The sequence below is a fragment of the Elephas maximus genome, chromosome 1 (assembly GCF_024166365.1).
Source record: "Elephas maximus indicus isolate mEleMax1 chromosome 1, mEleMax1 primary haplotype, whole genome shotgun sequence".
Classification (NCBI taxonomy): Eukaryota; Metazoa; Chordata; class Mammalia; order Proboscidea; family Elephantidae; genus Elephas; species Elephas maximus.
The window spans coordinates 235,620,621-235,645,308 of record NC_064819.1 but is presented as its reverse complement, the minus strand read 5'-3'; the positions used below and the strand labels follow the sequence as shown (position 1 = coordinate 235,645,308).

General features: G+C 40.2%; 1 protein-coding gene across 8 annotated transcripts in view; it reads right to left on the bottom strand.

Moving 5' to 3' along the window:
• The window catches only part of QKI (QKI, KH domain containing RNA binding), a 154,554-nt gene extending 130,590 nt beyond the window's left edge, over positions 1–23,964 (bottom strand). For 2 of the 8 annotated variants that reach the window (XM_049853036.1, XM_049853077.1), the window contains exon 1: positions 23,727–23,957. In XM_049853036.1, the coding sequence (XP_049708993.1) occupies positions 23,727–23,868 (142 nt within the window). In that variant the 5' untranslated portion in view covers positions 23,869–23,957. Of the gene's footprint in view, positions 1–23,726 lie in introns of all 8 variants that reach the window. The other 6 variants (XR_007513132.1, XM_049853293.1, XM_049853370.1 and 3 more) reach the window with 6 other exon arrangements.
• Positions 23,965–24,688: the final 724 nt, after the last annotated feature.

Sequence of the window (24,688 nt, the reverse complement as noted above, 5' to 3'; positions counted from 1 at the left end):
ATCTATAACATTATGCAAGGAAGTTACATCCCTGTACCATACATCCATCTCTTAGGGAAATAGCAAACATAATGTTTTGGGCTCAGCTGGCTAGGAGATAGGCATTCTTAGGATTAATTATCCAGGGAAAAGCCGAATCCTCAGACTGGAAACCAGAACTCAGAGATCAGATTCATACACAACTCCCTCTTCCTCTGGACAACTTCACATTCCTGCTTGTGACAACATGTCTGACCATGCCCCAGGGAAAGAAAGGGGATGAGACGCTACACAAGGAGGCATCTGTACAGAAGATTCAGTTTTAAATGGATTCCTTTTTGTAAACAAGACTATCCAGCTAAACATGATTGTTATCTCTATTTCCACTGTTTTCCAGGCCATTCCTAGAGGCTTATTTAAGTGTTATGGCATGGTGTCATAGGAATGAAACAGCTGAAAGGTGATGGCAGTACACAATTAGTGAGGAGGAGGGCCCTCTCGCAAACTCCAGGACTTAAAGGACTGCAGTGTCATTTCTCTCCACGTGGAGAGCCTCCTTCAAAGTCTGCCCTTAATATCGTGCTGTGATCAGACAGATGGATATCCTTACAAATAAATACTATTTTCAACTCCCTTTTCTAGTTAGAAAACTGAGTTCTTTGACCCAAGATCACATAACTCCTAAGTGAAATCAGGATTCAAGGCAGGTCTGCCTCCAAAAGCAGTGTTCTTTTACTTACGCCACACTGCTCTATCTCCAAAATCAAATTTGGCTGCTGCTAGAACAAGGGGTCTTGCTAGCAGTAAAAAAAGTGATGAAAGATGATAAGAGCCAGATAGAGAAGAGGCAAACAATGGGGAAGGGAAATGAAATAGGAGATACGGATAAAGAGGTAAAAATGGAGACATACAGTAACCACAAAGTAGAGAAAATATGGTACACATCCAAATTAAACTGGATAAAGAGGGAAAAGTGGAGACACTACAGTAACCATGACGTAGAGAAAATATGGTACACATCCAAATTAAACTGGATAAAGAGAGAAAAGTGGAGACACTACAGCAACCAGAAGGAGAGAAAATATGGTACACATCCAAATTAAACTGGATAAAGAGGGAAAAGTGGAGACACTACAGTAACCATGACGTAGAGAAAATATGGTACACATCCAAATTAAACTGGATAAAGAGGGAAAAGTGGAGACACTACAGTAACCATGACGTAGAGAAAATATGGTACACATCCAAATTAAACTGGATAAAGAGGGAAAAGTGGAGACACTACAGTAACCATGACGTAGAGAAAATATGGTACACATCCAAATTAAACTGGAACAGAAGTCAGAAGATGCAAAGCCCACTCAAGCTCCCTGCCAAGGACTAGCTGATGGTCCTTCAACAAGTCATTTAACCTTTTCACAGTCGGCGTTAACTCAAGTATGAGGGATCTAAGGTTACTTCCAAATATGAACATGACTTTGTCAGCATGAATTCTTTCATTTGAGCGACATATATTTTTAGAGCGTCTGGCACATAGTAAGTGCTCAAGAAGCTGCTATTATTGACTGAATACTTCCATCTTCCCACGGTATCCAGAACTGTCCTAGGAGCTGGAAACTCACTGGGAAGCACACAGCCCATCATCACAATTCTTACAGTAATAACAAACAACTGGCTTCTATGCAAACAGATTAGAGGTTAGAGGTGACTGACAGATTATGTGTCTACGATTATCCAAGCAAGTGGTTCTTTTTTTTTTTTTTCCCCTTGCTCAAGGTACTTTTTCATTTATTCTAAAACTTCTCAAAGATAGAAACCACTGAAGTTACACATTTCAGAGCAGCAGACACACTGAGGTTTAAAGACATGCAAGTTATCATTCATATTACGTAATTGTCCCTGGAAGCTGATGCGTATTTTTCCCAGAGAAAAATTCATAATGAACGTAACTCCTAAGACCAAAGATCTGCCTGCACCAACGCCTGCCGTGCTAAGCACAAGTGGAAAATCACTGACATGAACGGATATCTAAAAAGACAAAAATGCAAACAGCACTCTACCACCAACACACCACACTGAAACAGTGAAACGCAGTCACTGGAGATATGCATGTCTCCCTAACAAACGCTCCTCAGAAGACCAAGTCTAGTAAGATCCACCATCATGAAGACAGTCACAACTGGGCAACGTTTCCTTCTGTTATACACAAGGTTGCCAGGAGTCAGAGCGGGGCAGCAACTAACAGCTACGACCATCCTGAGGTGGATAATTTCACAGCCAACAGAAGGATTAGGGAGTATGCGAGGAACCCCCAATACACTATTTTCTTTTTTAAGCAGGAAAGTGGAAGAGGCCACAGAACCTCTCATAAGCAGGCTATCCACAGGAGCCTGGGGCCACCTGGCTATACGGCATTATTAGTAACCAGCAGTAAGGGGTGATCAGAGTACCAAAATTTCCAAAAAGTGAACCTACTTTAAGAAGGTCAGCAGTACATGGAATGAGGTTCATAGAAACATGTTAATATACTTCCTCCATTCTGAATATGGTGTGCTGGCTTTTCTCTTGTGAAAAGAATGACACCTTCAAGTCAAGCAAGGTGTTTACACAGTCAGGAGAGCACCCCTTCCTCAGAGCTTCAGTTCCAATAGCTAAAGAATTTAATGCAATATGCTTATCAAGGACAACCAAGACAAAAACTGTCCAGGTTTACGTCCAGAACTAAACTATCAGTTTATGAGTTAGATAAAATCTACAAAATAGCTGATAGCACTACTGTAAATTATCAGTGATGAAAAATGAATAAACTGCTAAAAGTACAATCTAAAAAAAAAACTACTGTTATGTCTCAATGTGCCTCCATTTTCTCAATCCGTAAATGGAGTTTATTCCCACCTCACAGGACTGCTGTGAAGATGAAATGAGATGTGTGCACGTGTGTGTGTGAAGTGCCTGACACAAACCCACAGTATGTTCACAGCAGGTCATCAACAGTATCGTCATCTTCATCAGTGATGACTGTGATGAAGATTACATATATCCTGAATGATAGGTCTGAAAGGCAGTATCTGTTGACCTGATGGTGTTTATTACCACAAATCTGTAATTCATCTTTTTTCCCCACACTCTACAGGTATAAAAGACACTTTAAAAAGGCACTTACCAAATGCTATTTGCAAATGACTTCTCAAATGAAGATTCATCATAAACAGCAAAATGAAGGTAGAAAGTAAGTCTGACTTTTCCAACCCATTTTTACTCATCTCCTCAAATTGTCCACCATGTAATCCAGAAAACTTTACGAACTACTCAATGCAAACCCCACAGTACATTCAGCTTATTAAAAATGATCCTCATCTACTTGAGATAAATATAGTCTTGATGGCACTTTTCCCACAACATACTCTTTGCCCCCATAGTCATACAAAAAAAAAAAAAAGTCTGAACGTGTTGCTCCAGGATCATTCTGGCTTGTTTTTAACATATTTGTATAACTTTGTAACGTTTATCTCCATAACTGTAACTCAACACTAAAAGAGTTATCTAACCCAAGATGACTGAAAGGCATCCCACCTCATCCTATCAACTTAAAACTGCTACATTTCTACATTCATCCTCCTTACCTCACACCACACTGACAATTCGGTAATCCTGAATAACTCAGTCATGTCATCCCTTCCAAACAACTCTCAGACACACTGCAGGTGTTTCAGACTCCAGCATAAACAATTTTGAACTGAACTGTGGCTACATTTATCACAACGGTTTTTGTGCTTTAGGTGTGGACTGAAGCGTATCACAAAGAAAATCCTTGGTAAAAAATAAACCACCACCAGTATCTCTGGGAACTGTATTTAGCATCAGCTGATTAACTATACTCAGCCAATTATACTTTGATAAGCAGTATACTAAAAATTTGCAACCTGCTACAGGATAGTAAAATTTTAATAAAGTATTATGCACACATGCACAAATAGGACCTGTTTCACTAAAATTACATACAAATGTGTGTATACATGTGTGCACCTACACACACTGCATATATCTTACTCTAAGTAGCTTCATCTTATATGTCAAACTGCATAAAATTGTATTTTTTCTGAAAGTGAAAAGAAGGCTTTCAAACATATTGATTTCTTGGATCAGGAGTATTAGAGTTAATTATACTTTATGTCCTCTCACAAAGGCTTAGCGTAAATACCAAGCTTTAGGCTGTCTCTGAATTACAAACTTGCCAGAGCTGACTTCCACCAGCCACGAGCCCGAACAGCTCTATCACTAAGCAGGGAACAAAGGACTGAGGCATCTTCAACTTTGCTCTCCATCCAAATTCCAGAGACAGCTAAAAACTCAAACACGTAGTCAACATTGCATGCTAAGCTCTTTAACACAACCTGTGAAACGTCTACAACTTAGAATAATTTAAACACACCTAACTTTCATTGATAAAGACACAATGAGCCGTCCTTATTTTAACAAGAAAAAGTACTACTCATATTTCTTCTTGCTTCTCATACCTTAGGTCTCGTGTCCACAACCTCAATAAACTGAACTGTTTCCTGCATACAGAACATTTGCGTGACTTTTTCCTACATTCTATGCTTGTTTTCCCAACCATGAAATAGTAAACTCCTCCATTTACTTTAAAACTAAGCAATTCTATAATGCTATACTTAACAAAGCTCTACTTCACTACATCCTGATTAATAAGTAGTTTCAATAAGTATAATGAATACCAGTAGGAATACAATCACTTTTACACTTTAAACACTTACTGTCCTTAGATAGGTCTCACTTCCTAACAGCCACAAATGATTCTCTGAACTAGACAGACACAGGTATCTGGTAACAAGTATGTGCACCATGGGGAGAAAGTGCACGTCAAAATACAAGTAACTGACCTGGATTCAGGGTTAAAGACTCTAAAGACTGTATGTTGGACAAGAGGTTACGTTATCCCTAAGAAATGACAAGCATTAGTCACTCACAATAAAAAATGACAATGTCCAGATTTCTTATAATAGAAATTCTACCATCCTGTGTTTAGATTTTATAATATAAATGGAATTGGTAAAGACTGATTGTTTATATGACATTCTATCAACTGAATATTATATACAAAGCCAAGGAATTCTGCATCCTTTAAAACTCTGGTCCCTTATACAAATGGCAGGAACAGGAAGTGCATAACATGACCACAAGTAAACGGATTTCAATTCATTACACATAACACGTACTAAAATATAAAAAGGCAGCAATATTCTAGATAATCAGTAAAATACGTGTGTGCTAGACTGTATCTATAGAGCTGAAGCACCTTTAAACCAACCATCTCCCTAGCTTTTAAGTAGAACACTCCAGTGTCAATCATCTGAACTAAGCAGGCCAAGCAAAATATCCTGATTCCTTCGTTCTCCTCAATGTCGAAATGGGTGGATAAATTTAAAGCCTGTTCTCTCAAGAGTTGCTTTATAGGCAATTTTCTCCCAGTATCAAGGTCTGCAATTTCCATTTGGCTGCCAGTTTGTGATTAAATTCATCACCTTTATTATAAAAATGTGCTTTACTCCACAGCCTGCTGCACAAGAACTATAAGGAAAACATTTTTCACTGCTAACGGCAAAATCATTCGAAGGCAATGACCACATCCACTCAGACATTAGCTTCTTCAACCTGATGGAGTGGCCCATCACTCACAGGGAAAACCTTTAACAATTATGTAACACACAGAAACTAAATTCTGAGAAATACAGGCTTTACATTAAGCTTTTTAGATAAAAAGCATCCAAACTCCTGATTTTTGTATTCAGTATTACTATAACTGAATTAAACAGAAGATTAGAAAGTTAATATACCAAGTATTCCCAAATTTCAATAAAAAGACAAAGTAATTTTTAGGTCTGGGATAATTAGTATCCATCCTTTATTCTGTTTCTTAAAAAATTATGATTTGCTTGATAGTTTAACTTTTATCATCTCCAATGGTCAAGGGTAACTATGAATATGTGTTTACATAACGCCTCTACCCAGCTTTACCTTTCTTAGTAAGCCACAATATAAATGTCAGAGTAAAAAAAAACACAAAAGTCAGAAAGGAAATAAGTATTACCCAAATAATGGCATTAAAGCTAGTCACCACGACTTATTTACGAAACCATTATTACTTGTTTGTGAAATTTAAAAAACAAGGTGGGCGGGGGGGGCGTCAAGAAAATCTAAAAACAAAGGAAGAGAAAGACTGCAGCAAGCACAGCAATCTCTCACATTAACACACCATGCTACAGTTTAATGTCTGTACAGACTACAGAGACTACAAAACCTGAACTAAGAACAGAAATACGGAGACAGAGAAAAGGAAAAAAAAAAAAAAAACACTGAAAGAAAAAAAATCCTAAATGGGTCTCCCATTATCAACAGAACAGACTCTAAACACCAGGCATTTAAAGCCTTTTTACTGAGCATGCTCTACATTCAAGGATAGTGTTCTCTGTCTCTAGAGCACTGCTCCCTCACCTTTTTTCCATTTAAATCCCGTCTATCCTTCAAAGGCCAGGTGAAATGTTCACTCTTCTCCTGAAACACTCCATAACCACCCCGGCCTAAAGTGAATTCCTTAGCATCAGTCTTTAGTCCACTCTTGGAATGTTTACTACTTTTCTTTTCATATTATCTACTCAACCACTCAGGGAACTTAAAGGAATGAATTCTAAACTCTGGTGTACCCCTCATACCATCCTACAGGGAGCACAACTCAAGTATTTGCTGACAGAATAAGAAGTTTCGATTCACAATGCTAAATCATTAAAAAGAATGTGTGAAATTTGCAACTCTGATATTACTAAAAATTTAAACATCACTTTATAGCCACCACTTTGAAATACAATGCAGAATATAGTGTTGATTTCAGATTAACTTCACTCGGAAAATAAAATACCTTGGAACTCATAGGTGCCAGTTATATGACAATGCTTTCTAAACAATAAGTAAGGAACTTCTGAAACCTTTGATATTATCATCTCACACACACTTCGTGAAAGCAAAATGACACCTCCCGTAACAACAGTGAAGTAAATCATAATATACCTATAAGATGAAATATGTCACCATACGAATACATTTTCAAAGAATATGAAATGGCACAGGAGAATGCTCAGGGTGTAATTTATATATTTTTTTAAAAACCACAAGGGTAGTATTTATTACACTAGGATTCCAATTTTGTTATATCAATAAATGAAGGGGAGGAGAGACTAGAAGAAAATTCACTAAAATGTTAAAAGAGTATCACTGAATTATCAGTGATTTTATTTTTTAATTGATACATTTTAGTTTTTTCCATAAAATAAAGAATATTTGTTATAACAATGAAATACATGTGCGTAAGTCATCATATTTTTTAATGATTACTGGAAAGAAGAAACTCAAGCTTCTCATAAATCCTCTAAACTATAAGAAATCATTATAAAAGTATATATTCAAAGTTGGTCATTCCTAACTTTCCCTGCAAAATAAGAACTCACATTCAGGTTCAAAGATACTCTGCTGTGGAACCTCCCTACTCTTACCAGCACTTCAGGTGGTCTCTCTCAGGATTCAAAGAGACTACAAGTCATGCCACTGCCAAAGATGAATTTAAAATGTTTAATTCTTCAATTCTCTACATCTTAGGAATAACAGAAAAAACAGTCTACAGGAAAAGCGTAAAACACAAGTTACCATCAATTCTACAAGCTACCACAAGAGATCTCTAGTCTTCTACAAGCAGACATACACTTCTCTCATGTCTGAGTTCAAATCCAAGTGACTGAAGGAAAAAAAGGTATTTTACAATTGACTTGGCAATTAAAAATAAGCTCAATAACTCAATTACCAAAACCAAATCCATCACCATCAAGTCGATTCCAACTCACAGCGACCCTACAGGAACAGGGTAGAACTGCCACATAAGTTTCTAAGGAGCTCCTGGTGAATTCGAACTGCTGACCTTTTGGTTAGCTGCCGTAGCACTTAACCCACTACACCGCCGGAGCTTCCGTAACTCAATTAGAAAGATACAATTTAAATGCACTAATTATTTAACAAAAACACATACTTCCAAATCAATTCCAAGATATAATTTAAAGCAAAGTATATATTTGCCAAACTCAAACAACTGATAAGAAATGCTATAAACTAGGGTAATAAAGTGAGATAAGATTACTTTTTACTGCTGATAATTTTTATTACTACCATAAAACTATATCCTTCGAAAGAACTCCCCCTTCAAGTAACATGTAACAGCAAACTGACACACATTTTTGGGACTTATTTCAATAAAAAGAAATCAATCACTTGGTTAAAGGCTTTAAAATTATAACAAAAAATTAGGAAAAAATAGCAGTTTTCCCCCATCTTTAACCAGTGCAAACAGATATTGAAGTAACAATATATACAAAATAACTCATTTCACTTTAAAATTAGCTTTGCTAAAAAACGTGATGCTTTCATTTAAATAGAAAAAAAAAAAAACAACTAGGTAGAAAAGTCCTTAAGTCATCTAGTCAGACAGTCCTCATTTTACTGCTGACCAGCTTACCAAGAGCCAAATAGCTAATTAACAAAAAGATGAGAACTCAGAGCTGCAGATGACAAATCTCATCTTTCCTTCATACCATATACCAAACCAAACCCTGTTGCTGTCAAGTCTATGCCGACTTATAGCGAAACTATACATACCATATACATATTAAATAACTGCCAAGATAATTTACAAACAGAATACCTCTCAATATGTGTGACTCAGCCTCCACTCCCTGTCAAACAAAAATCCTTCAAACTAAGCTGTGAAGGCAGAAGCTGTATCTCAGAAAATCGCTAAGTCAATCAGATGTCCTAAACCAGTTATATGTAATACAGTCAATGAAATATTATACTTGTTTATGTGCCACCCTAAATATTAAACTCACTAACTGCTATTAGTCTTATTCCTCACCAATTTTTCTCTCACAATTTAAAAGAAAAAAAATCCTAATTTCCTATTCTGGCAAAAGAGTTATTTCCCAACACATTTTAATCACTAAAAGCTGTCTTTTGTGTACGAATACCCCCATCTGCTGGAACATAAGTCTCTTACCACACAAAGTTCTTAAGGCCAAGAAGTTTTCAGCGGAAATCTTGCAACTATTTTAGAAATGAAACTTTAATACTTAATTTTCTACCTAGGGATTTTTCTCTACCTCATAGAACTTTAAAAGTTTAAGGAACTCATTCTGTTCCCTAAAGAATACACTAAATTAAAACACAGCACTAGCTGTATTTTCTTTCCCTACATTTCATGTTTAAGATACGAAGCACTGAACACAGCAACCGTCTCCTATATGTTACCTCTCGTTCTGGGTCCTGACTCCATAAAACACATACAATAAACACACACACACACGCCCCTGACTTTATTTTTAAGATACATGCATATTTTCCTCTAATTTCTGCTGGGCGTGGGCTAAGAGCTAAGAGAAATAGTACAACAACAAAAGGCTAGTAAATGACAGCATCAAGAGTCAAAAACAAGAGTTGGTTAAAAAAATGAAAACTTAGTAAATCTACAACCACACCAAAAAAAGAATGAAGAAAATTGCAGTCCACGTGAAGAAAAGGCAACTGGCTGCATCTATAACTTGTCATGTCTGAAACAGATGAAAACCTTTAAGTACGATCAGTAGTTTTATCAGTAGTAGTAAAGTATTTCTTTACATTGTAAAATACAGCAAATAATTACATCGCTGTCAGCAACCACGTTACTTTGGTGTTGGCGGCAACAAAGATATAAAATTTAAATTTTTAATATTAAATTTAATGTTAAAATTTAATTGAACATACAAACATGAACTCATGAAAATACAAACGTGAATTATTTTTTAAAACAGACCTTGCCTCTCTATATTCCCAGACAATGCTCTGGAAGTAATCTTATCCCAACAGCAACGAACACATTGAGATCCTAAATTCAAGTCTCTAATACCATTCCCACTAAAAGGATCATTAGAGAAATGGCTGACTCTAGTTCTTGAACATGGAAGGTACAAGGTGTCCTTGGGACATCTTATTGGCCCAGAAACAAAGATTTCAAAAGACACAGGAGCCAGTATGCAGTAGCACTGGCCAAAGTTCTGGCAGTATGACCACCACAAATAATATTATAGTTGAATTAAATACACCGAATCTATGAAAATCCATGGGCCCATAAATGATGATTACGAAAGAGAAAGGAAAAAAAAATCCATTGGTCACCATTTGAGGCAGTCAATCAGCCAGAACTTAATACTTTGAGAGCCAACCAATAATTAATGAGAATAAGAACCTATCTGGCTTTTTCATTAGAAATTTATTTCAGAATAGCAGAACAGTTGATGAAGGAAAGCTCTGCTTTTCAAAGAAATGCAACTAACAGTTGCAGAAAAGATGGTAGAATTAGAAAATCATCATGGTGCAAGTTCTAATGAAATTACTGATTCAGGCAAAGATTCACAATTGGTTAAAACCATTCGGTGAATGGCTGATGCAGAAATCTAATTCTATAGGGTTTAACTTCTGGTTCCATGAGAAAAGCATCTAAAACTTTACACTGGCAGGATCAGCCTATTCGCACCTATTGCAGATAACAGTCTTAGCTTCACTAACAATGGAACCAGATACCGTGTCTCCTGACGTGATGCAACATAAAGCACACCATATCACCTGTGATGTAACCTAACCAAAAACGTCATGCCTGAACCTACTTCATCCTTTAGTTGGAACCTCCAATGTATTGGATACACAGGATAAAGGAGCAAGCCCAAGGACAAGGAGGTCAACTCAACGTCACTAAAAAAAGGAGAGAGACCAACCATTCTAGATTTAAGACGACTTGAAGTCATAATAACCAAATTCAGTGAGTGACACTGAGTCAGGTTCTGATCCGGACAAGTCGGCAGAACACTTTGGGAAGGGGCTTCTGAATATGGACCGGGTACCTCATTACGTCTAGGATTAATCCACGCCTTTCAGTGTAATGTCAGTCTGGCTAAGACAGAAACATTAATTTTTAAGAGATACGTAAGTATTTAGGGATGGAACATCAGGATCTCTAATTTACTTAAAATAATCAACATAAATACATAGGTAAATAAAAACGAAAATTTGAGTGTACTAATTTAATGTTCTCAGAAAATCTTCACTGTACTTGGTAACACATACAGATTTAAGAACAGATCAGTCAGCTTGGGACGAAATTTTCTCTAAATGAAACTAATTCAAGAATTCCTAAATCCCTCCCAAAGCTTAGCAAACCAAGAGTTCCTTCAATTCTCTTTAAGTTACACAGGGATGAAAGCTCACTTCTCTTTCACCAAACCCATAGCCATCTAGTTGATTCCGACTCAGAGAGACCCTATAGGACGGAGTAGAACTACCTCATAGTTTCCAGGGCTCTAAAATCTTTACGGAAGCAGACTGCCACATCTTTCTCCTATGGAGCAGCTGCTGAGTTCAAACCACCAACCTTTCGGTTAGCAGCCGAAAGCTTTAACCCTTGGCCAACCAGGGGTCCTTCACTTCTCCTTAAACCCCACTACTTCTCCTTCAGTAATCAAAAACTGAGCTCACAGCTAAACAAAGGAGCCCTACATGTTCTCAATACTTTGAAACAAGGGATAAGGAAAACAGATAAGGCAAAAAAAAAAAGGATATTTTTGGTTAAAACACATTTAAAAATCTCTAAGGAGTTTAAATCTAAAACAAACAAAAAAAAAACTGAAAATAAAAATAAAATATTTTTATTAAATACTATTTTGAGAAAATGAAAACGATTAAAAAATTTTCCTAATAGGCGAACAGCATGCTAACTTAACTCTTCATACTGCATCCAACTTCTACTCCCTTAAACTTATCTATTCTATATACTCTTATTAGCTTATCCCCAGAGTTCATTATGGTACCCCCAAACAATCAAAATCCTCGATGGCTCCTTATAACCTTGAGAATATGTATTCTGGCATTCAAGGCCCACTACAACGCATCCCTAACCTGGCTTTCTCTAGTCTTTATTCCCACAACTTCTCTATGGGCATGTGCCATTTCAGCTAACTTCACCCACACGCCATTTCCTGAACAAGCTGTGCAGTCTGCCATCACCACCATTCTGATGGTTACTGTACTTTCCCTTCTCCTAGAACACCCTCCACACTCCACTCTCCCATTCCCCTAATTAAATCCTACCCAGACTTAATACCAACTCAGGTCCCACTTCTCAAAAAAACCTTTCTGAGATACTTCAGCTCAAAGTGACTTTTTTCCTGAACTATCAGAGTGCTAGTATTGAGTGATTCTTAATTGAGTGATTCATATGCACATAAATACTAGCTAACAGCCCTGTGGAAACCCTGGTGGCGAAGTGGTTAACAGCTACTACAGCTGCTAACCGAAAGGTCAGCAGTTTGAACACACCAGGCGCTCCTTGGAAACTCTGTGGGGCAGTTGTACTCTGTCCTACAGGGTCACTAGAGTCTGAATCAACTCCATGACAATGGGTTTTTTCCTTTTTTTTTTTTTTTTTAACAGCGATATGGATAAATTCCATACATTCCTGGCCAACTGACTGGAAGAGATCCATATTTATGCCTATTCCCAAGAAAGGTGATCCAATCGACTGTGGAAATTATAGAACAATATCATTAGTATCACACGCAAGCAAAATTTTGCTGAAGATCATTCAAAAGCGGCTGCAGCAGTGTATCAACAGAGAACTGCCAGAAATTCAGGCCAGCTTCAGAAGAGGACGTGGAACCAGGGATATCATTGCTGATGTCTGATGGATACTAGCTGAAAGCAGAGAATACCAGAAGGATGTTTACCTGTGTTTTATTGACTATGCAAAGGCATTCGACCATGTGGATCATAAGAAATTATGGATAACACTGCGAAGAGTGGGAATTCCAGAACCCTTAATTGTGCTCATGAGGAACCTTCACATAGATCAAAAGGCAGTTGTTCAGACAGAACAATGGGGTACCGATTGGTTTAAAGTCAGGGAAGGTGTGCATCAGGGTTATATTCTTTCACCATACCTATTCAATCTGTACACTGAGCAAATAATCCCAGAAGCTGGACTATATGAAGAGCGGGGCATCAGGATTGGAGGAAGACTCATTAACAACCTGCGTTATGCAGATGACACAACCTTGCTTGCTGAAAGTGAAGAGGACTTGAAGCACTAATGAAGATCAAAGACCACAGCCTTCAGTATGGACTGCACCTCAACATAAAGAAAACAAAAATCCTCACAAGTGGACCAATGAGCAACATCATGATAAACGGAGAAAAGACTTAAGTTGTCAAGGATTTCATTTTACTTGGATCCACAATCAACAGCCATGGAAGCAGGAGTCAAGAAATCAAAAGACGCGTTGCATTGGGTAAGTCTGCTGCAAAGGACCTCTTTAAAGCGTTGACGCGCAAAGATGTCACCTTGAAGACTAAGGTGCGCCTGACCCAAAGCCATGGTATTTTTGATCGCATCATATGCATATGAAAGCTGGACAATGAATAAGGAAGACCGAAGAAGAACTAAGGCCTTTGAATTGTGGTGTTGGCAAAGAATAATGAATATACCATGGACTGCCAAAAGAACGAACAAGTCTGTCTTGAAGAATTACAGCCAGGATGCTCCCTAGAAGCAAGGATGGTGAGACTGTGGCTTACATACTTTGGACATGTTGTGAAGAGGGATCAGTCCCTGGAGAAGGACATCATGCTTGGCAGAGTACAGGGTCAGCGGAAAAGAGGAAGACCCTCAACGAGGTGGACTGACACAGTGGCTAAAACAATGGGCTCAAGCATAACAACAATTGTGAGGATGGTGCAGGAACACGCAGTGCTTCATTCTGTTGTGCATAGGGTCACTATGAGTCGGAACTGACTCGACGGCACCTAACAAGAACAACGGATAAATAATTTTTCTTTCCTTTTCCTTTCATCTCTCATTCTCTACAAGCAGCTATACTTATATCTGATTGTCCATTCTCATCATAAACCACCTAAATACACTGACAGAAATTAGATGATGCCACCTTGTAGCCTGAGAACCTCGTCTGCATATAATAATCTTTAGCCGCAGAGTATCTGAGGTTGGCAGGGCAGTTGGTAATTCCCATTACAGATGAAGAAGGTGAGGTTCAGAGGTTAGATGTCTTATCCAAGATCACAAAACTAATTAGTTAGCTGCAGTCATGATTAGATGCCAGGTCTACCAGTCAAGAACTCTTATCACGTCACAATATGGTCTCATTAACATATGCAGAGAAACGGACTAATTTTTATTTTTATGCTGGCTCATGCCTGTGCATATGTGAACACACAGAGTTGAATACTTGTTATAACAATGGAAATATTACTGCAACAATCCCACTTTGGGGAGTGGCATCTGGGGTCTTAAATGCTAGAAAGTGGCCATCTAAGACGCATCAATTGGTATCAAACCACCTGGAGCAAGGGAAAATGAAGACCACCAAAGACATAAGGTAATTTTGAGGCCAAGAGACAGGACCACATAAACCAGAGACTACATCAGCCTGAGACCAGAAGAACTAGATGGTGCCCAGCCACAACCACTGACTGCCCTGACAGGAAACACAACAGAGAACCCGAGGGAGCACGAGAGCAGTGGGATGCAGAGCCCAAATTCTTGGAAAAAGACCAGACTTAATGGTCTGACTGAGACTAGAAGGACCCTGGAGGTCATGGTCCCCAGACCTTCTGTTAGCCCAAGACAGTAACCATTCCCAAGGCCAACTCTTCAGACAGGAATGGGAATGGACTGTGGGGTGGAAAATGATACTGGTGAGGAGTGACCTTCTTGGATCAAGTAGACACATGAGACTATGTTGGCATCTCCTACCTGGAGGGGAGATGAGAGGGCGGAGGGGGCCAGAAGCTGGCCAAATGGACACAAGGAGAGAGGCTGGAGAGAGGGAGTGTACTGTCTCATTGGGGGGCGAGCAATTAGGAATGTAAAGCAGGGTGTTTGTAAGTTTTTGTATGAGACTGACTTGATTTGTAAACTTTCACTTAAGGCACAATAAAAATTAAAAACAAGAAATATTACTGCAACAATGACAGAAACAGCAACAAATAGCAAAGGATCTGCTGCTGTGGGCCAGCCCCCACTCATGGTGATTCCACGCAAAACAGAACATTAATTTCAAAGCCATTTATATTGGCCTTGGTTTAAAAATTTTTTTTTCACAAAAACTTTTTATCTGTCTGCCACGTAACACCGAAAGTTTTATCAGAGGGATACAATTACTGTAACACTGGCAAGCAAAGACCAATGGTTTATACGTCATTAGAGGGAATATACTTGAATAAGCAGTCAATCCTCGAGATCCTGGCATTAGGAATGCGATGTAGAGGCTACCTAGCGCAGCAGCCATCTCCATTCAATCCACCACCATCCACCTCCTGGCTGTCACTTTTCAGAGCTGCCCAGCTGATAAAATACTGGGCTGTTCATCCTATGCTAATCTAAAACTGATCCAAGTGTATGTTCCTGTCTTGAATTGCTTAGCAATATTAAACCGCTATATTCAACCTTCCAGTCAGAAATGTTGTTTTCTCTTGAATAATTATTAAAAATAACACTACAGAATACATAGTGGATTTACTTGTACTACATTATTTAGATAGCTGAGGCCCTACTCTTTGCTTACTAAGAAGTTTAAGTGGATGAGTTTAAATCCTCTAAAAACGCCCTTGTTTTCTCACATTTAACCTCTTAACTATGATAAAGACTTACCGCTTTAAAAAAAATTATAACAATTCTGGCTCCAAGAATCTGATGAGCCACATTTGTCCAAGCCTAACATACAGAATTAGCAGAAAATCCACCTGCTTTTCCTTCTTCGTGTTCACGATAAAGTGCATATGCAAATACTCTTGATTTTTCTCCTTCGGTTACACTTACAGGTTGGCACACTGACAGAACAGATCATCACAAGCCCTGTACACCTGTTTCCTCACCTATGAAGATGTCACACTTTTACTATCAGGTCCCTTCCAGCTACAAAATTCTATGAGTCTCTGGTATTAATTTTCCCTATACTCAACCAAGTTCAAGAGGAAATGTTTTGCATTTCTAGTTGTTTTTTTAATATCCACCTCTCTTTGAACTCTTTGTAAAACAATTGAGATCCCATAAAAGTGGAATTTATGCAGAAAAAAGATTTCAAATAAAAACTGCATAAAGTTTTTTTAATGATGTCCTAGTTCTACTCTTAAAATGTAATAAATACACATGCGTATCTTTTGTTATTTAATTTCCCGCATGTATTTTAAACTGTGAAGTTAGCGTAAAAGTCTACAAGTTCTCCAATAATTTTCAACTGAGCAGCTGATCATGGTCTTTAAGATGACTTGTCCTGCACTGAAGCTAAAAGCAAGGGGTTAACACCTGATCTGGTGTCCACTGTTAGCATACAATCTTTTCACTCCTGGGGCCAACCAGGTATTTCATTACCTCAAAACCTTCCTTGTTCTGGAACTTCACCATTCCCAACACCTACTCTGAAGAACTTCAGGGCCAGCGCATTTCTACTGCATGCCTCCCTTTACACACCCACACATTTAACACAAAGCACACGTGTGCAAGCATGCACACACACGTTTTCCTTATACCAAGGCCACAACATGGAACCACTTTACAGATTTAACTGCATTATTTTGACATTTTTCTGACACTTTAATACCTTTAAGAAAGATCTAAGATGACCCAACCTGACAAATTCTGCTTTATCATAAATAATGCCCGATAAAAGCTACAGTTTGTTGATTTTCACCAAGCCTCAAATTTTAGTTCAATAAAGATACAGGCTGAAACCAATACATGAAGCAACATTACAGACAAAAACAAAATTTCTATTTGCTTTGCTAAAGACTTGACAGTATGGCAAAATTAACTAATCAATTAATTGATAGATTTTCAAACTAGGGTTTCTATTTCATGAAATTGAGGAATGTGGGAAAACACTGAGTACAATCATATGCTTACAGACAAGAATTCTAAATAAACAGCTTATCTTCTGCAAGGTACTCTCAGAAAAATTCATCGGAGGTTTATTTTAAAACATTGTCAATATTTAAGCAGTGAAGTAGACTCCCTTTAAAAATGAAAGTTAAATTTCAGTTAACTGATGGCATTGTTTCTAATTAGTTTAAAGATATCTGTGCTTAAAAAATTGACATTGTGTTAAATTACAACAGCTGCCACGTATGATTACACTCTACTTTCTTCTAAACTCAAAACATTCAAACAGCCCTTGTTTATGCTAAACACACCAAAGCAGCACTTCAGGATAAGAAATCTTTCCTATTTACTACAAGACCTACATATAATCGTTGAATATTAACCTTTATAGGTAATTGACAAGGGGAAAAGTTTATATAATTCCACAAATGCCAAAACTCCCAAGAGCTGAGATGCACACTGATAGCTTTTCTCTAATTGTGAACTGATACGCTTTAGTGTAAGGCCTGGCTAGAAACTATACTGCTTAAAGTAAAAAAAAATTATCTTTCTAGTTCTCATTCACAACGGCTGCTGTTGTTAGTTGCTACTGAGTACATTCTAACTCATGAGACAACAATGGCAGAAAGTAAAACTAAGATTAAGCTCCTTGAGGGCAAGTACTGCAAATATGAGATTTCTAAAAATTGTCATTTTAAAGAAAAAAATACATGTACCTTTTACTCAAGCTGTCAAAAGCTATCACCAAACAATTCCACAATTGTTTATACAATTGTCTGAAGGTATTAAAACAATTCTTCTAATATCATTTATGTATTTTCACTAAAAAAATTCATGTACACAGCACATATTTTAGAAAAACTAAAAGTTAGAATAGAATATTAATTCAACAAACATTGGAGAATATACACGTGCCAGGCTCTGAGGTGGGCACCTTCAAAGAACTAATTCTAACAGGGCAGACAGGCACAGAAAGCGATTATTACGATATGTTAAGCATACTGACAGATATACAGAGACTAGTACCTAACCCAGACTGGGGTCATATATAGTCAAATTTATTAAAACAAGCAGTACTCACAGTGAAAAGTTTAACACTAATTTTGCTTTTCTGTTACAGGAAAATAGAACTGTAAAAATCTCACTTGGACATCAAATAATCCAGCTATTTTGGGCTCCAATACTGAAATGCTGATTTTTAAAAGGAATAAAAGCATTCCCTAAAGGTTCTTAGGAAGGGAAAAATCTTATTAAACTTACAAACCACACTGAAACCGCCCTAATATCAGATAAAGGAGGCGTCAGGAGAACATAATGAAGGCCTGTCGCTCACATGGATGGAACACTGGTACACAATCCTGACTTCCCGACGTGGGCCCACTCACTATCCTCACCACCCCGTCCCTCACCCTGAATTAGATTCTAGCGTATTCTCAAGGCAGCTGACATACCGACGGCAGCGAGCTGCTCTGTGGGCTCTATCTGAGATTAAGTGCTCTTCAAGTTTTCAACCAACAAAACCCAACAACGTCATACAGCATTTTTCATCTCCCACAGAAAGGCAAGTTTTGCTTGTAACTGGGCCACCATAAGTTGTATTAGCTGCCTTGAGTTTCTCAAGTATACTGCCTGCACTTCCATCAGCTTATAGAAAACTGTACCTAGCTTAGTGCCAAATGGATAGGAATTTTTTAAACTTTACCTGTCTATATACACGGACCTCAAAAAAAAGTACATCTGAATAATGCTGTAGAAGAGGCAAGGTCGAGGTATTTTTTTTTTTCTTTTAAACATTTTATTATTGCCACAGGAATCTATGATCCTTAAAAAGTAAACCAAAAATCATCTGTTCTCATGGAAAACTGATGCACTTCAATCACTCTCAGGACAGTACTAGTGAGGTGACCACAAGAGAAACAGAATGTGCATAAAGCACTGAAAAAGTCAAATTAATTTGTTTTAATATGATATTGTCAAAGCCATTTAAGAAAAGGTATTCATACCAAACACACTTAGAAATGGGATTAGCAAAGAGGCCTGTTTCTGTTAGCTCAACTGTGCTACATCCTTGGGAGTACAACCTTTACTACAATATATGTAAATTGGATGAAGTAAGAAAAAGGAATCACCTTCTGGCTTACAGCATGCACGTGCATTCTGAATACACAGTCTGCCTTCAGGGAAATTTCATAAGTACACAACGAATGCTGAATAAATGACCTAAAATGTCATAGGAATTATCGTTTTCATTATTACCTTATATAGCTGGTGACACAGCCTGGGTGAGAAGAAAAAAGGGTAATGGAAAGAAAAATCAATTATAAATATTGGCTTCCTTCTTATTACTACTACTTCAAAGGGCTTGTGTACAAAAGCAGAATCTTAGCTCCTAAGGAACAGATTAATTACCTCAACTTAAGTAGATCTGTTTGTCACAGATATTGATTACTGTCAGCAATGATTTCATCTCCAGACAAAAAGAACGTCTAAAACCATAAAAAACCTAAATAGTAAGTCCTCTCAATACCAACAAATAGCCACATAATTTTTAAACCGAAACTTTTGTAAAACGGCAGTTTCTAAAAAAAAAATTATACGTGTGCATGCGCATGTTAAAGTGTAAGAAAACTGAAGGTATGATACGTTCAGTGGAATATGTAAGCGGAAATAAACATTAACGTGGAAAAATGTTTAGCAGTAAAGCGAATTTTAATTTTTTAAAAATTGCCTACATTTTGAGAGAATGAGAATCTAAATTCAGCTCAAAAAGAAAATTTACCCAAAAAATGCTATCAGGAAATGAAAACGTGTTTTTTAAATCAGTGATGCAGAATCTATTCAAACAAACGTGTTCTGCTTACTTTCTGAACCACGTGCTCATTTTTCAGGCATCTACAACACAAAGGTTTAGGTTGTCCTTTCTCATAAACCCTATCTCATACTTTTTATTTCCAGCTTTACCCTCCCTCCCACCTAAAAAACAAAAACATGCAATTTTAAAATACCTACCTCTCCATTTCCCCTGTTCTGGGCTTTTAAGTCAAACTGATTTTATGCAATTTCTTAATTCTAAGTTTCAATGCTTTCTAAAAACATAATTTACATTCAAATACAATTGTTTGCTTTTTAAGATTTTCGTGACAAAGAAAAGTGTTTTAAAAAACTTTTTTGCGGTAACTGCTTTTTCCCATAGATGGTCCCATGGTTCAGTTAAAAGTTCCTTCTAAAATTACAGGATTACAGATAAAATTTCAAAATCGAAATTATATCTGTAATCCTGTAATCATTTTTATCTTAAAAGATTTAAAAAAAAATAAAAGCCCTGAAATTATCACCTTAAATTACTTCCTTTTTAACTGGTCCAACCTATAATGCATTCACGATTTAAAAGCAGGCCTGTCGAAGATTCATACTCTTAGAGGAAAGACCGACAGTCCAAAAAAAAAAAGAGGTGGAGGATAGTCCGTAGTCAAGATACAAGCGAAAGGTTAACTTGGCACAGAATCAACACTCTCATTCTACAGCATTCAAATATTAACCAACTAGGAAAGCTTAGCACACCTGATTTCCAGTTTTGTAACTAGCTCAACAGAAACTCTCAAACTGACAAATTTTTACAAAAGTTTTTTGAATATTGTTACATAGCCTCATTCAAAATCTGTATTAGAAAATATATCTACTGCCAGAACTAAACCAAACCCACTGCCATCAAGTCAATTCCAACTCATAGCAACCCTACAAGACAGAGTAGAAATGCCCTATAGGGTTTGCACTCCACATCCTCAAAGAGCTCAGTCTTGTGAAAGGATGGCACCAATTAACTAATTAAAATGTGCTAGTCGAAAACTGACTCAACAGCACCCAACAACAGTAACAACGTGTGAACATAAAGGAGCCCTGGTGGTGCAACGGTTAAAGAGCTCAGCTGCTAACTAACAGGTAACAGGTGAAACCCACCAGCAGGCCCCTCACAAGAAAAGACCTGGCAATCCGCTCCTGTAAAAATTTCAGCCTAGGAAACCCTATGTGGCAATTCTACTCTGTCCTATTCGGTCACTAGGAGTTGGAATCAGTTGAACAACACAGAACAACAACAATCTTTAAGGAGGCTGACTGCCACATCTTTCTCTCGCTGAGCAGCTGGTGATTTCGAATCCTTGACCTTTGGTTAGCAGCTGAGGGCTTAACCACTGCCACCAGGGCTCCTTATACCTACTGCAACTAGGTATAATATCTTAATGTCATTAAGCTAATCATAATCACTTAAGTAAAGTTTATAGTTTTACCTAAATTTCAAAGAAAAATTCAACCAAGCATTATGTACAAAGGACAATGTAATTCCTAACCACAAACAGAAGTCGTCATTAATTTGTTTTGGACAATGATAGGCCACAAAGCAGTAACACAACTTTCCAAATTTCAGAATAAAACTATTTCTCAAAAAAAAAAAAAAAAAAGAGATGCACTTCAGAAACCAATATATCTGAGTCAAATTCAGTTTATAACATGGCTAACAATTACAGGAAGCAGCTCATTCCACACTAAGGAATAGTCCCTTTTCCTGCGTGTTTGTACTGGTCTGATAAAAGAAAAATCAAACTCCCTAGTCATTATGTTGTCAATTTTAAACATCCTTGCTACCATACACAAGCAACTGCTAGGCTGAATTGAAAAGGCTAAAATTCAAAATAGACTAAGAAAAGAAACAGAGTAAACTAACCATATTAAAAAGGAAAACAAGTGTTAAGAATATACCACCCTGAAATAGTGGTCTGCAACCTCTGAAACTCAAATGGTGACTATTTCCAACCAGAGAGAAATAAACCTTCATTAAAGATTAAGACATAATTGCAGTTTCTAGATTTAGAAGATCAGATATTATTCAATCCAAAGATTAGAAACCGTTTAACAGAACTGCAAATTATCAATGAGATTTCAGATCAACACAAAAGCACAACGGAGAAGCATTTTAAAACTAATCAAAGAACTCATATTTAATTTTTTCAATAAGAAGTTCTTTCCCGTAAAGTGACAAGTACTTCTGAATTTGTTTTAATAACCTCCTACGCCATTTGATAAAATTAAACATTTTAGTTCAAAGACTGCAATTTATTAAAAAATTTAGTTTACCCTAAATATTGGTAAAACCTGTTTTCATTTCTAATATCTATGTGATGCCTTCTAAGCAACTGCATTTAAGAAAATAAAACTTTCAGCGGAAATTCTTACTGATACTAAAACCTTAAATTCAGAAAAACACACCCAGTAAAAAATAATAGCTTATGACTTCCGAAACGCGGTACAATTGTTCCAAAAATTTTAAATAAAACGCTTTCAGTGTTTGTAAATACTTACATATATGGACAAATAATGGCAGTTGAAGCGATCTACTAAGATTTAAATTTCCACTAAATTTCGTACAGATCAGATTATTAACTTATTGCACATTTTGCGCCAAACGTTTCTCATGTTTAAAAAAAAATAACTGGCGCCCCTTAGCGCTCACATTTGGAAATGTACTCAATTCAAGAGTTCCAGCTTTTTTTTTTTTTGACATTCCAGAAAGTTTTCTGCCTCCACCATTTTTCAAATGCCAACACAAATAGGAAAAGCAGAACCCCTTAAAGGGACAGCTGAAGTTTTCTCTGGAGCAATGTGAAATTCACACCCAGCTCTTTCACTGCAAAACGCCCGTTTCCACTTAGGCTCATTCTAGTTTCAACGTATATCAGCAAAACAACGAGGAAGCAGTAATACCCATCTTGCACTTTTAGAGCTGCTTCTGTGTAGTGACGTTCATGACAACAAAAGCTCCGGGGATCCTTCTTTAACCATCTCTTGTCACGGAGACGTTTCCGGTCTTTTGTTCTTTGGTGACATTCCAACTCTAAGCTGCAGACTCCTTTTCCCCAGATCTATTTTTAAAACCTCGAAATGCTTGCGACCCACCTAAAATCCACTGTTCGTCTCCGTAACATTTAGTCTTTTCGGCTTGCTTTCAACATTCCTCCCGTGGTGCTTCTCAATTAGAAAAACAAGGCAACTCCTCGCCACCCGGTTTTCCAAACGTACTTTCTGCGGGTCGCACTTGTGTCCCCAGAAAGCCCCAGCGACCAGAGATCGGAGCTCCGGGTCGCCGCCGCCACAACTTGGGCAACAAACTCCAGCGCCGCCAGTCCGTCTTCCCGTGGCTCCCGGGCCCGCGGCCCCGGGCGTCCGACCTGGCGTCCCGCCCGCCGGCCCGACGCGCCGCCGCGGCCTCGGCGCCCCCCGAAGTGAAGTCCAACTCCGCCGCAGGTCTCGCTTCCCCAAACAAAGGGGCGCCCGGCGCTGTCGCCGCCGCCCGCGGCCGCACTTTGGGGCTCGGCGGAACGTCCCCAGGTCGCCAGCCCGCGCGGACTCCCGCCCCGGGCGGCACGCGGCGCCGACTCCCCCCACGCCCGCCCGCCCGCCCGCCCTTGGCGCTCCGGGCCTCCGCGGCCTCCGGGCGGGGCGCCGGGCCGTCCGCGCTCGGGAGGAAGGGTGCCGTCGTGCCCGTGCCCGAGCCCGGCCTCTGCGCGCCCCGCGCCCGGCGGCCGGAGAGGCGGCCCCGCAGCCCCGGCAGCGCAGCCAACTCGGGCCCCGGAGCCCGCGCCCCGCCGGGACCCCGCCGGGACCCGCCCGCCCCGCGCCCCCGCCCGCGGACCCGCGCGCCGAGCGGCCGGCGCCGCGTTACCTTCGTCCAGCAGCCGCTCCAGGTGGTTGAAGATCCCGCAGAAGTTGGGCAGGCTGCTCATGAGCTTCTTGTCGTTCATCAGCTGCATCAGGTAATCCGGGGTGGGCTTCGGCTTCTCCTTCGTTTCCATTTCCCCGACCATATTCCAGGCTGCGCCGCTCACTCGCCGCCGCCGCCGCCGCCGCCGCCGCCGGGGAGGAGGAGCAGGGCCGGCGGGAGCGCGGGCGCCGCCGCTCGGGGCCGGGGCCGGGGCCGCCCTCCGCGAGCCGCCGCAGGGGCCGCCGCCGGCGCTCGCTCCCGCGGGCACTTCCCCGGCCGCTCGCAGCGGGTCCCGGCGCCGCCGCCGCCGCCTCGGACTCGGCGCGCCCCTCGCGAGGCCGGCGGGCGGGGTCGGCCCTGGGGCGCGGGCGCTCGGCCGCCGGGAGCCGCCGCCGCCGCTGGTCGTGCCGCGCCCGCCGCCTCGGCCGCCGCTCGGTCCCTCCGGGCCGCGCCGCGCTGCCGCCGCTGCCGCTGCCGCCGCGCTCTGCTCCGCGCTCCTCCTCTTCCTCCTCGGCCGCCGCCTCCTCACTCACTTGGCGGCGGAGTTCGCTTCAGTTCAGGCGCCGGGGGGGAGGGGCGCCGCGGGCGGGGGCGGCGGGCGGGGCGCGGGGCGGCCGTTGGCGCTCGGTGCGCTCCCCCTCCCGGTGGCCGCGGCGCCGGGCCGCCCCTCGGCGGGGCGGGCGAGGCCGGAGCGCGGGGGGCGGGGCCGCGGCGGGCGCTGGGGCCGCGGCGGGCGCCCGCGCCGCTCGTGAGGAGGCTGCTCGTGAGGAGAGTCCTCGCGCGGCGCGCGGCGAGGGGCCGGGCGGGCAGTGTTTCCAGCGGGCAGGACGCGGCCGCCCCGTCTCGGCCCCACGCTCGGAGCTCGGGGCGGCGCGCGGCGTAGGCCGGGGCCGCGCGAGGAGAGCCGCGTGTCGCGCCGGGAA